Raw genomic sequence first — 14,512 nt, 5'->3', positions numbered from 1 at the left:
CTTTCCAGGCCTAACAGATATATATATATATATATATATATATATATATATATATATATATATATATATATATATATATATATATATCTGGCATACAAAACTAACTATGTTCTTTATTTACCTTTTAATTTCTTCCGTGTTTCCCTTTTGTTCGGACATGCGCAGTTTATTTGTTAGCTTTCGTGTGTTGGTAATAGCTTGAAGAACGTTGCTTGTCACGTTAGTAATTTTCCTTGGGATTGGAAGTAAGGCTGGCTTTGTACACTACCTGTTCATCAAGTCACTTTTATTTTTATATATATATATTCATTGAATTAGAGTAATTCCATTACAAGCGATTCAATAGCATCCAGATGTATCTGTTGCTTTACGTCATGACAAATTTTCGAAAAAAAATTGCCATTTATGAAGCACAACAAACACTTATTGAAAACAGTTCAATGAAAGTCGTTTATGACAGGGTTTACACCAGCTTGATGTCCATGTGTAAATATTTGTGAAAGAGGTATAGACCACACAGTTATTTGTCAATAATTTGTTAATTTGAGAGAATGCTAATAGGGTTTAAATACATATAAATATGGGTTGGATAAGATGACGCTGATTGTGCTGGGTGACTTTGACCGTGTAGCACAATCATAGAGCTCATCTCGATTGCCTATGAAACAGACACTTAGAGAGTATTACTAGTACGTACTTTTTATCCCCTTGGACTGCGGTATTATGAATATACGGGTAAGAAATCTGTCATGACTGTATTTTTCAAAATAGTTGTATTTTAGTGAGGATTGTTTTCGTGAACATGTTGGCTTGATACATATTGGAAGTGTCGAGACACTGACCTAATTTTTTTACTGGAATTGGCCCTTTAATTACTTTGGCGATTATACATGCTTCAACCTCAATGATCAAGTACAGCAACATCGATATTAAGGAAATATTTCAAGTTAGAACTATTGGGGAACTTATGGGGCCTTGACGGACATTGACCTCGACACATGCAATGACATAACCAGTAAAAAACAATTACATTGATTAATTGCCATTGAACTCTATTTCCATGGTTGTCAATTGACAGATGTTACATGCCACTACCTATCATGTTATTATTATTTGCATGCGCGGCTTTTTTTTTCTGGTCGAGTCGAGTTTTTTCATTCAGTCAGACATTTGAGCATTATAACCGGATAGTTTGTTTTACTTGTTACAGAATTTATACACATTTTCTGAAAAACCTTTTCTTGTTTTTTTGTTTACTTTTATATTTTGTGATTGTACTGCTAGCATGTAAAATATTTTATGTGAACTTCCATTATAACAGCAAAGCATTATTTCTTCCTAATCATCAATTGGGCGCAAATTTATTAACACGTGGATATTTCATATATACCGGACACAACGCTTCTATAGCTAATTCACGGTTTACATGTATGACACGACGCGTGATGGCAGTTGATGACAACACTAACCAGTTTAACAACTATCTATGCACAAACTGAATAATATACCTTATTCGAATATCTTTGTATGACAAATAAGTTGTCATCTCTGTACCATACAATGAATTGTTTCCCTTGTCTACGATTGTAGGTGACGTTACTGTGTACGAAGTCTTTCTCAATTTGCTTGTTACTTGGTGAACTGATGTTACTAAATTTGAAGCCTGGTATTAAACTAAAGGGGATAAAACTTCTGTTTTGGCATATATTACACCATAATGTTCTGTGTGTGGGGGGGGGGGCGGGAACACCGTAACAAAAACACAATAAAAACACCACGGTCAAATAAATAATTCACTTTGAGAGAAAAAAACAACATTTTTAGGACTTTAAACTATACATCGTAGATATTCCAGTAGAGGTAACATGATTGGTTTGTAATAAAAGTCGAGGAAATTTTAAAAAAAAATAAAAGAACAAAATATAAAGAAAAAATGTCTTTCCTAAAGAGTCGAACGGACAGGAGCCAATGATACTCTTAAATATGGCACATTTGATAAAGGAAGTTGTTCTATGTTTGGACCTAACAAGAAGAGTTCATAGAGACGAATGTGTAAACTGTGTATCATTCAGTTCACTACAACTTTTTTGGCAAATCTGGTCTTTTATTTCATGAGATAATAAACAAGTCTCATTACATACAAAACAATAATTTTAGTACTATATAGTTAGTAGGAAATTCGAGGAAATAAATAACAAAATCAAATTTGTTTTTTTTTAACGTAAAACCTCAGTTCAAAAGTACGAGAAATGTGTATTTTACATGTCTAAGGCTTCTCGCTCAAACAGAGACAGTTTCCTCCTACTGGGGGCGCTGTACATTTACTTCATGTGACAAATTTTCCCACCATTTGACAGTCATTCTCGGTTTTCCTATACACTCAACTTTGACCTTGTAGTATTCATGCCAGTTTGTTGTTATGACGTATTGCTCATATCAACATAATTGCATATATTAAGACACTCATTCACTTGATATACCGTTGGTTTTCTTTTAAAAAACGTATTCCATGTGTAGTGTGTAGATTATATCGACAGTAATTCGAAATTGCTTTCGATTCTAGTTACATGAGTTAGTCTATACTTTATCTATCTATCTATTCATTTATTTATTTCTTTATTTATATATGTATGTATGTATATATATATATATACATATATATATATATATATATATATATATATATATATATATATATATATATATATATATAATGTATATTGTTTTTAGGAAAGGGGGTCACTCAAAATTTCTTTTGTAAGGGCGGGGAGGGGGACTCAAATTTCCAAGCGAGGCAGGGAATTATCCAGTTTGTTTTGGTACTTCACAGTAATTCCTCCACCTCCACCTCCACCCCACGCCTACCCCACCCCACCTCCCGTCTTGGTCGTAATTTATGATGGCGCCCTAATTACTTCCTATAGAGTATGATACGACTATATTGGCTTTGGTCAAATTGTGATTGCAGTATACGTAATTGACATAACTATATACATATATTTCACATTAATGTCTATAGTTGTCATAAATGAGTAGATATGTAGACCGGATGCTTCTAGATCTGTTTTTCAAGGGTAAATCTCACCCGATGAGACGTGGAATTTCTTCGGATTCATTGGGCACCGAATCCCGGATATAATTATTGTAATATGCAGAAATAGACTTACTCTGATCCCCGAGAATAAAAAACAAAATTAAAATATTTTCAATACAAAATAATCAGACATAGCCCTTCTGCTTTACCGATATTGTATCCCCTGTTTTATTCCAAATATACCTTGATTGCCTAGCTGTTTAATGAAACGAGACATATATATTGAATCTACGTTTGTTTGCACTTCCATACACGCCGAAGGTCATGACATTGCTACCACTCAGACTGGTGTATTTACACTATACACTAGCTTCGTATGCTCTACCTCCTTTTCATTCAAAACATTTCTGTTTTGTAAAATCATTTGGGCGATATGACTTGTGAAACTTTGATTGTTAGAGCGCCCTCAAATGAAATGATTACCAATATCGTACGTATATGACATGTCAACCTCGAGTTCGATGACGTCTACCCGTACCCTGGCCTGGGTTATCAATTGACAACGAAATTACTACTATCATGTGAAATACATTAATCGCATGTCCATATTAAAAAACTAAAACGATTTATAAAATTTTCAAGAAAATGTAACCATGAATACAGTTTAAAGAAAACTCGTTTAAAATGTCGATTTTCGACTGATTCCAAAATTAGCTTACTAGTATGAACGGCTTAGATATTATATCAAAAAATAATTGGGTGTTTTCAATTTAGCGATTTTCATTTATATATAATTTAACATGCCACAGAGTATATACATCACTAGTCTTGCATTAGAACAAAATTATCCGAATTATGTATTTCAAAATGTAAACTGTTAATAACTTGAACAATATCATTTTACAATGTATGATACGGACGTATCAAAAATAGTCAATCAAACGCGTCCACGTGCGTACAGAACGAGTGCGTAGTTGAAATGAAGTAACGCTAGACAAAAACAGGTTTTCCTCGATGTGCAATTCACGAACAGACGTCGTCAAAATTAGAAAACTCGGTGTATACGTCCAATAGATTGTGATGAGTGGACGTTCATTTTACTTGATGACGTCACTGGATATAATCTGACACATCTTTCACAACACAAAGTGTATAGAGATCGCCTTGACAACAAGAACGAAGCTCCAGGAATGTGGGTATTGTTCGGAAGGCAGCGTCTACGCAAGCCACATCAAACCATCGACTTAGTAACCAATCATCGCAGCTACTAACCCTGTCATTAGTATAACAGACAGATACACAAATCGCTATCTTGTTCATTTATCTTGCTTCTAGTCTGCTAATCGCTGACTTTACCGTCAACTCTCCAACTCACTTTTCTCTCATCATCTCTGGCTGTACTTCCCGCCAAGAATCTATCAAATCGTACTATTTCAGCCATTGGCCAAGTTTTTGTTCTGAAGACTGTACGGTGACGTCCCTACAACTGTGTTTCATAGTACTCTGACGGGATATTTGTGTGTCATTATGCAAACCACTAAATAACAAGTTCTTGGGATGACACAGGCCTATCCTTTGCACTCCAAAACGCCGCTATTCAAAGGCCATTGAATGAGAATGCCTCGTATACACAATAGGTTATACCTCTATGCATACGCACAATACATATAGAGTAGAACACTGTGTTCACCGCTCTCTGTTCAAACGTGCCGTGTTATTGAGAGACACCGTAAACTATACAACTTAACGGTGTGTGTGTGTATGTGAGACTGAAGACAAAACTTCACCCCAGGACGAGATCACGGTAAAACTCATGACACTGCGGGTCAACGCTTATTCTGTTTTGTCATGGCAGAAAACTGGATTGAGCAATGCTTGAGTGAAGCTGAAGCTAAAGATACGGAACATTTGGACGAAAAGGAGAACTGTGAACTGGAAGACTTGGACCGACCAAAACACAGTAAGTAGTTCTATACGTGTATTGATGTAAAAAAAACACAACAACACGCCGCTATATAGCACAGGCAGTTCCTATTGTTGGGCTCAATTTTTATTTGGCGCTCTCTCTCCCTCTCTGTTGTCCAAAAGTAGAAGGTAGTTGACTGCGCGTAGAGTATTGCACCAGTATACATGTATGCCTGACAGATTGGGACCCACGTGTAAGCTGGTTACCACGCAATACGACCATTCATGGTACAAGAAGTAATGCATGTTAAATATTGCATTAAATATGTGCTATAAATTTTAATCGAAGCAAAGTGATTTTATTCAATACTTAAAACTCCGAAGATTATCGCCATGCATATGACAGTGAGTGATCGTGATACACAGAATTCGCATTGGTCGTTGACAATGTGTTGACGTTCTCTTACTAGAAAGTCAGTGCTATAAAGCGGAACTGTTACAGTACTTTAGTTAAATATTCATTGCAGATAGACATGATATACCTTTTCCTAAGGCTGCTTGGCGTATGATGGGATATTTATAATGTCAAACGCTACTTGCACTACCGGACCGTGTTAAATTGTACCTCCATCGGAATGTATTACAATGGCAAACTCTCAGTTATAGCAGTGGCTATACATATGTACTACCCACGGAAGCGTTCTTTGTTTAACTACATACGCATTTCTTTAAAATGAAAAAAAAACTTCCAGCTTGAGTACTCACACTTATTCAATGGTTTCTATTAGCCGAAGTTTACAATGGAAATTATAGTGTGGACGCGTTCACGTTCAATGTTGACAAACGTGTAGGTTAACATATCGTACCAAGGACACTTTAGTATATACGTCGTCGCGTAATACCAGAAGCTGCAGAAAATTGAGAACCGCTTAACAGAAAACTATTTGTGTATGGAGAAAACCAAGCATTACATGTTTAAGAAGAGGGGCTTTAGCCAAATCAAAAGTGAGAAATGACAACCGTAAAACCTGACATTGAAAAGGTAACAAGTATAAACATGCTAGGGTTTGACAGTGCACCATCGCTCGTTTATGGCAGGGCAGTGTATACACACAAAGGCCATGTTTGCATGGTTGTCAACGTTGAAAGAGCGCCCTGAGAAAATTGTCACGCCTCTGTGAATGGAATTGATGGCCCCAATTTATTGTCTCTAAGATTAGTACATGGCTGTGTACAAACCAGACACGCACCGTTAGAATTGGACATTAACGGTGTCATGTGAATAAGGGGTTTTGGAGCTAATAACAATGTAAAATTAATTAGTACGCAGTCATAAAAAATGTTGCAACAGTAGGTAGTTGACCATCAAGGTCATAAAATTTTAATTCACAAATTTGCATAATGCGAAGAATACAAAAAGAATGGTTGGAATTGAAAAAAAAACTTGCACCGTGAGGTAATAACACTACAACATTAGTGATCGTACAAATGTTTTGTCATTACGTGAATAATCTGTTGACCGTCGTCAATTTGGTGGAATTTGATTCACATTTTCCACAGAATTAAAAAAATGTGATTCAAAAATTTGCATCGTGATTTATGAGTGAATTGTGTAACATCACTGCATCGTTGATGGTTGCATGAACAGTCTGTTGACCTTCAAGTTGATGGGCAATTTCCATAATCCGAACTTCAAATCTTGCACCGTGATTTATAAAGTGTACATGTGTATTAAATATCACTGCGGCGTTGAAGATGACACTGGCGTTTTTTAATACGTGAATAGTCAGTCTGTTGACCATCAAGTTCATAAGATGGCCAATTTAAAGAAAGAAAAAACTTTTTAAAAAATAGACAAAAAATTTGAAAATCTTGCGCTGTGTAATATCAGTGCAATGCTGCTGCTGAATCTACGATCGGTTTGCCATTGCGTGAATACTCTATTGACCATCAAGTTCATAATTTGCATAATCCGAAGATTAAGAAAAGAAACTTTAGAATTGAAATCTTGCACCGTGATTTATCACTGCGGCGCTGATGATAGCGATGTTTTGCCATTACGTGATGACCTACGCGACGAAATGGATGTCATTATACCGTAGTCAGAGAAAAAATGATGACAACACGTATGATACCATGAAATTACCTACAGTGCTCTCAGACGCTCCTAATGCAATAGGTAATTGTCCCTATCACGAAAATTATTCCCGGAGGATATCCTTTGAAAAATATACTGCCCTAATTAAGAAGGACTTAAAGTCAAAGTATTAGAAAAAAATTTCGTCATTATCAACACCTTATTTGAGTTTGATCGGCGAAGACAATAGGTGCGAATGGTCTATCCACGGGAGAGCCTGCTCCTTCCCGTTGTCTCTCCCCTTGCATATGCTGTATGTTAAAATGATTGATAATACTCAAAGCGATATGAATAGGCAACGGCAAATCGCCATTCAGGCCCCACATTTACCATCGCTGCTGTAATACATTTAATGATATTAGCAATGCAATAGCATATGGCTCCCCGCTCTTTTCAAAGAGAAGTGCCATGTTAAGGGAGACAAAGCCGTTGAAAGGAAATGAAATAACAAATAGCAAACAGGTCGAATGTTCTACTTTGCTATCATTAATCAGTTCATCTGCTTCAAGCTCTACCCGCTTTAACTTTTACCTACAAAAGATAACGTTGGTCGTGTTCTTACATTGGGAGGAAACTTCAAATGGAGTGTGCTTTGCTCGGTAAGATAAGTATTGCAAGCCATTTTGTACTGTTACGGGTTAACAAGGTAGTCTCCTTTTTTCATGTATCGTGTTTATCGTTGTATTACATACACTAGCTTACGTTTGATCCAACGTTTTTTTAATCAAATGACAGTAAGATCGATTTCCACTTACGATGTAATGGGTTTGCATTATTAATGCGACTCATTGGATGGCTATCTGATATATCTTAAATCACCGTAAATACACAGTTATGTTAATCGTGAGTATGGCTGATGTTTCAATGCAGCAAGATTGATCTCGACATCAACAACTGCCTCACAAAATGCTACCTGTCTAGTGAGTACGTATACATGGGAAATCCGTGCTGTTATACCAACAATGATGTACCCCCGCCACATTGGGTTCTCACCCATACCGGTCACGCTCGGATATTTTGACTGTATTATACGCACCGGTCACGGATCATACTATTGTATTCTTTGAAGCCTGTCACTGCAGCGAACACGGATTTGCCCCAGGGTAGAGCACCGCTATACTAACATTGGTCTGTTAGAAATAGAGCACCTATACACGGACTCGTATCTTAAACTTGGTACGCCAGATGATAACAACATGGTTTGATTGCCCTGTATTGCAAATGTAACAATGACAGTAGACTAAATTGCTAGTTTTTAGTGATATTAAAGTATGTATCAATAACAGCCAATATGGACACAGTAACCAGTAAATGTACAGAAGTGTATGTATGACGGTATCACATTCACTGTTTCTTTGACAGTAGCTAGAGGGAATGTGCACGTACGTTTCACGTCCTATGTGCAATTACTCTTTTTAATCAATTCGTTTTTGTTACATCTTTCACAGGCACTCGTAAAGCCAGCAAGCCACATTCAACACCACTTACTTTACAATGGTAAGTTATTTACTGTCATTTTGATTTAAGCTATGATTTAAACACATTTTTTCCGCAGCTGAAATATTTTTTTTTGAAAACAACATTTGCATCTGACAAACCAGAGAATTGAAGCCTATCCATGCCATGGTACGTGTGCCGCTAAACCCAAGAACAGAAATAATACTGTACCGATACCTACGATTCCTCCACGTCTCGTCGAACACATACGGCAGTCTTGCACCCCCCCCCCCCCTGCCCGCATCACACACATATATACAAACCCCATAACACACATACGGTATACCATACCAGATATTATTATCGGTCACGTTTAAGAACTTATTAGGATACATTTTTCTTCCTAAAAAAATTGACGTTTGCTGACATGTACCCCCGTGACCCATGTCAAGGACAAACCGTAAAAACACACAAAAACCTCCATGAATAAGACAGTGTGTGAATACAGTAAATGCCTATGGCCATCGGGCGGGTGGTTGCAGGCTTAGTTCGGAGAGTGCTGGTAGTTACCTTTGCTTTACATGTAATAAATAAAGCCGACGTGTGTTAATGGTCTGTAATATCTTGTTACTAAAACTATATGTTACATGTAAATTTTGAAAGGCATTTCGCTAGCTAAATTCAAACGGATACTTTTTCAGTGATGTACCTCAGTGTCTTCACATTTAATCATATTATTTATCCTAGTCGCAGGACCCCGGCACTAGCCGGTCATAGGTATATATTCCTACCAAATCTTCACAGCGTATAGACTTTGTCACGGTCTATAATCCCAACAAGAGTTACCTGTTGGGTGTCATAGGTAAAGTTAAAATGCCGTCACGCTACTAAACTCACATTACAATCAATATATTAACAAACCCACATCATTGCCACATCATTGGCATTAGATCTACTCATAAAAACCCACTCAAGAAAAAGTAGAAAGTTCGTCCGATTCAGACTTTTGAGAGAGAAAAATCAAAAGTTTCAAAGCTTTTAGAAATGTAGCAATAACAAAATGGACACACAAGTTTGAGTTTGACTTACTTATGAACAATAATGTCTGACATTTGTCATTTGCTGCCCCCCCCCGATAAAAGTCACTTTTTTTCTGCGTCGCGTGGACTTTCAAACTATAAGGAATTTAATAGACTAACAACATACGGAGAAAACTACAAACTATAATTGTCTACTGTCTAATATTTGAAAGTACACGATCCGTGATGTGGACAACTAAAATACAGAATTAGTTCCGCGTGGCTAGTGATGCACGTCCGACAATCAAATGCTGTTATAACATAATTTATAGAACATAGATAAACCCTGGTTTCGGTCAACGAGCATAGAATTTCCCACAGTTGTACTTTTTGTTGATTTGTGGTTTTGTTGTAGTGGCAAAACGGTGACAAAAAAACAAGATGGAGTTGCCATCCCCCTGATACTGTTGTGCCATAATTGGGTAGGGCCTATTTAGCAGTCACATGGCGTCTCTGCGAGGGAAAGATACAGATAAAAACACGATATCGATCGATTGGCGTGTCAGTTACCCTACATAATGTACAATGCAGGCCGATTTCAGTCGAAATATGAATACCCTGTTATTTAGTCGGCCCATCCACGAATGTGATCCAATAACGGCGGGGAATACAAGACAACAAAGAATACCGGGTTAAGGAGTACCCGTGCGTGCACTGTGAATACCCTTCCCCAAAGTAGCTTGTCAGCCAAAACTTACTAATTGTGTACCGTTCTGAAAAAGAAGGCAAACAAAAAAGACTTTGAATACCGACATAGAGATGATAGTTTCCTACCTGCATCGAAGGAAACTTAACTTGAAAAAAAAAAGACAAAAAAGAACCCTGTCACATATCGGACAAATGTCATTTTATTGCATCCTTCTGGATGTACAATTCAGTGCAAGCACACCCAATTTCCATCTCGTGGAGTTAATGAAAATTGGACCAAGCATTCTGCTGGGTAAAATCAGTGTCTATTATGTGAACAGAGCTCTAAATATTATTGGATTGCCAATGCATTAAACCTACTCACCGTTTCATTACTTGTAAATTTTCGTTGATAAGAAAATGATGAAAAACTGCTTATCTCACCTGAGAAGGAGATTAGAAGCTATTAGACCCCCGAGGGAAGTATTATTCGTAGTCTTGGATGAAATTCCACAAATTTCCTTTTTTTGCACAAGACTACAGCAGCTGATCCTGAATCGTAGCAATGTCATCAAAGTCACGTGATTCGCCGTCTCAGACTCGAGATATCGTCATCATGAGTGGAACAACTTAAGTCGATTACTGCTGTTCACATTACTATATTATAAGCTTACTTCCCGTGTGCTTTTTATAGTGGCATCTTTTGTCATTGTCGATTCGAAGGTCACTAAATGTTCATGTGATTCTCAAGTTTTTATTCTGTAATCCTTTTGTGGCATTTTAGCATTGGGGAAAATGAAACCACAAGATAAGAAACCTTAGCAATGATGTGCGTTTTGACATGTTTACCATAGTTTAGGTTACGTCAAGAACAAAATGAAAACGAATTTACATGTCAAAAGAACGTTTTTAACGAATTTATGTGAATTTTCTGTATAAGTAAAATCAAACGGTTTATCTTTATCGTGTTACATCATGAAATCGCGACAACCATTCTAGCTTTTCTGTCTCTCTCCCTCACTTCCCCTCCCTCGAGCTCCTCCCTCGCTCTTCCCCTTCCTCCCCTCTGTCTGTCTGTCTGTCTGTCTGTCTGTCTGTCTGTCTGTCTGTCTATATATATTTATATGTCTGTCTGTCTGTCTGTCTGTCTGTCTGTCTGTCTGTCTGTCTCTCTCTCTCTCTCTCTCTCTCTCTCTCTCTCTCTCTCTCTCTCTCTCTCTCTCTCTCTCTCTCTCAGTGATAATTGTTAGTTTTTACCTTCAACATATATGTAGCAAACCAAACTATACACTATTACTAGTAGCCTACACATACTCACGTGAAGATAAAAAAAATACTTTCCAAGAACCGTTTGTCCGCTAGACAGAATAACAAATTTATCAAGTTACAGTTTGAAATACCAACAGCTTTTGCTAACCTCGCTGCTATTACTTCAAGCATTCGGGGCTCCTACATGAGTTGAGGTGCACGTATGTGTTTACTGTGTTACAAGTAGCCTTAGTACTTTCGTGATGATATCTGTGGGTGAACATTTCTGTATTAACAAATATTTTCATGGATGGGGTTAAATACAATAGCGTATACACGTAATATGAGTAATACATGTACATTTGACGGGGATAAAAATCGATATCAGTTTGACTAAATATTATTACGTTAATCATTGCAAAACGCAGATTCACGCAATTCGAGTAACTTGCCTGCATTATGATAATCTTACCGCCGAGGCTTACCGCGATTTACCTGACGGTGTTGTGTGTTTAAATTTATGATTCAAAAATGACCGTGACAGGTTTATTCAATACTCATATAGTGTAAAAAAAAAAAAAAAGTCGTAAATTCATCGAGGAAAACAATGAAACGAATATATGCTTTAAGACTGTTAAAACCATAGACCCTTTGACTCAGTGGGTTCAACTTCACCTCATGGTCTATTGTTCTAACCACAGGGACGCGTATTATTGTTTAGATTATTGTTTTCCTAAGAACCATAAAATGATGTAAAACCCCACTCGCCGCTATATAGTGCAGACAGTTTCCTATTGTTGGGCTCATTTTTTTATGAAAATGTTTACACGAATCCTACTATATATACGCTCTATACTAGTAGAAGTGGGTTCTCTCCATAAAGGTAGGGGGAAATACATTCAAGTCAAAACGTTGTTATATTTTAATAGCCTGTAGACAAGGAAAGCAAATCTAAGAAATACTACACGCCCCATGGTTCTAACTAATTAAATAGCTTACTATACTTTCCAAAATACCGAGGGGTTATTTTTCTTAAAACGAGCGTCGAACCACGAGTTAGATTTACATAAATAACATCCATTTTTTTTTGTTCTGTCACCAAATTTGACATTCAGTCACATAACCAAATCTAGTTTCTTTATTCCGTTCATCCATTCAGCCGGCCAACTACGTACGTGTCACAAACTGATCGGTTGATCATTTTTTAATATCACCATGAATTTTTGTCCGGTTGTCATGAATAGTACGATTGAAAGTTAGGTTTTTGTACAAAAGCGTAGTAGCAATTACATAAGTAAGTTGTTCAATGTATTGTATAATGTAACCAATATTTTTGCTAACTAGTATTTTCCTTAGCTAGTTCTCAGACCACTATGATGGTCTATAGTTGTCTGAGGCTAGTTTTAAAGAAATTTCAACGCGACTTAGCCAAATGACAGTTCAATTTATGTAGATGCAGGACCGTATACAGATGTTAAATTTAACATTTTACTACTCAGATTGGAAGCTTTCATTTGTATTTGCTAAAGTGCAAAAATACACAAACAAGTTAAATCTGTACCATGCTCAATTTATACCCAAGAATTTGATTTTCCTGTCTTTTCTACGATGCGATGATGGTTGTACCGTGGGTTATACTTCCATGGTTGTACATACATCGCCCACGCCAAATTCTCCCACAATGCACTATTGACCTTTGACACTGTGGAAAGTATAGAAAAGTCAACAAATGACAAAGCGGGAAATTGAATCACAGTCAAGAAAAAGTTCTCTTTCTTGTGTGTGATTAAAATGACTTTTTCTTATATTTTGTTTTCCACAGGCTTGAAGACACGTACGAGATAGCGGAAGGAGTGTGTATACCACGCAGTGCTCTGTATATGCATTATTTGGACTTCTGTGAGAAGAACGACACACAGCCAGTCAACGCTGCAAGCTTTGGGAAGGTAGGTGTCGTGTTGTTTTCCTCGCATCTTCAATTTCATATCGCTCTGCGGTGTACGTATTATGTTGCTAGTGTATGTGAATGTGGATAGGAGAGGGGCGCCCCTTCTCAACTATGATTTTTCCCATTTGCAATACTGACGATGAATGTTTGCATTGTTGCAGGCGATGTATATAGGCCTGCTTGCAGACGGAGTAAGTCGGGACACAATTCTGACAATGTCCCTTTCCATCACCGGAGTCAGAATCGAGTCCCGTACTACGTCTGCAAGTAGAACTAGCACAGAAGTAACGATGTACTGCTATAATGAGAGTCGAGCGCGCCCTGTAATTACGTTGTCTACTAGAGTTACACAATATTAATCTTTTAATTTATTTTAGTTTATTTTTTTGATGTTGGTTGGACACAAGTAAAGGTGCTCGGCACCTGTTTGTTCATTCCATTCACAGGCTATCTTTTTGCAAAACATGCCCCTCTACCCCGTCCTTCAGCTATAGTACCCACTCCACACCATGCTAAAGATGTTGAACACCGTGTAAGTTTTGCGAAATATTATTGTTTGTAAGAAAACTACTAAAAGAGTATTTTGGTTGGAATAGATGAAACATACCCAGGCTCCCCATGCCCTAGTTATTGTACCTCTCTACCACAACTAAGCAAGTTTACTAGGTTTCCGCCTCTCTCCTAGTACATGTACATGTTACCATTATTTTATAGAAAACAATGCAAAAACAATAATGATCATAGTTACCAATTTGACCATTTGACACAATATGAAAAAAAAAAAACGAGCTCCACTATCACCAGATCTCAAACATATTGTATTGAAGACAAAGAGAGAGAAATTGGAGAGTGAGTAGGCTAACAGTGGAAGCAATAGAAGAGATAATAGCAGTGTGTCATTAATATCAATTAGTGATGTTAGTATGGAAGTACACAGTGGGAGTGACAGTGTAATGGGAGATCATACTGTGATAGCTGTTGGAGGCCAGAATTTGACATTTTTAATCAGTCTAATTACAACTGAAAATGCCGTTCTATGTAAAGCCTTAGGGTGATACTAAACTGCTCTATGCACAATCACAATAGCGTGGCTGTAC

At 37.1% G+C, this 14,512-nt stretch overlaps 1 protein-coding gene across 1 annotated transcript in view; it reads left to right on the top strand.

Moving 5' to 3' along the window:
• LOC144433564 (regulatory factor X 4-like) overlaps positions 1-14,512 on the top strand; it is a 73,335-nt gene that overhangs the window by 20,051 nt on the left and 38,772 nt on the right. Inside the window, exons 2-4 of the mRNA XM_078121882.1 lie at positions 4,890-4,994; positions 8,525-8,573; positions 13,290-13,413. Coding sequence (XP_077978008.1) covers positions 4,890-4,994; positions 8,525-8,573; positions 13,290-13,413 — 278 coding nt within the window. The remainder of the gene's footprint in view (positions 1-4,889; positions 4,995-8,524; positions 8,574-13,289; positions 13,414-14,512) is intronic.

The sequence above is a fragment of the Glandiceps talaboti genome, chromosome 4 (assembly GCF_964340395.1).
Source record: "Glandiceps talaboti chromosome 4, keGlaTala1.1, whole genome shotgun sequence".
Classification (NCBI taxonomy): Eukaryota; Metazoa; Hemichordata; class Enteropneusta; family Spengelidae; genus Glandiceps; species Glandiceps talaboti.
The sequence above is the reverse complement of the archived record's forward strand: the minus strand, read 5'-3'. Positions and strand labels throughout refer to the sequence as shown.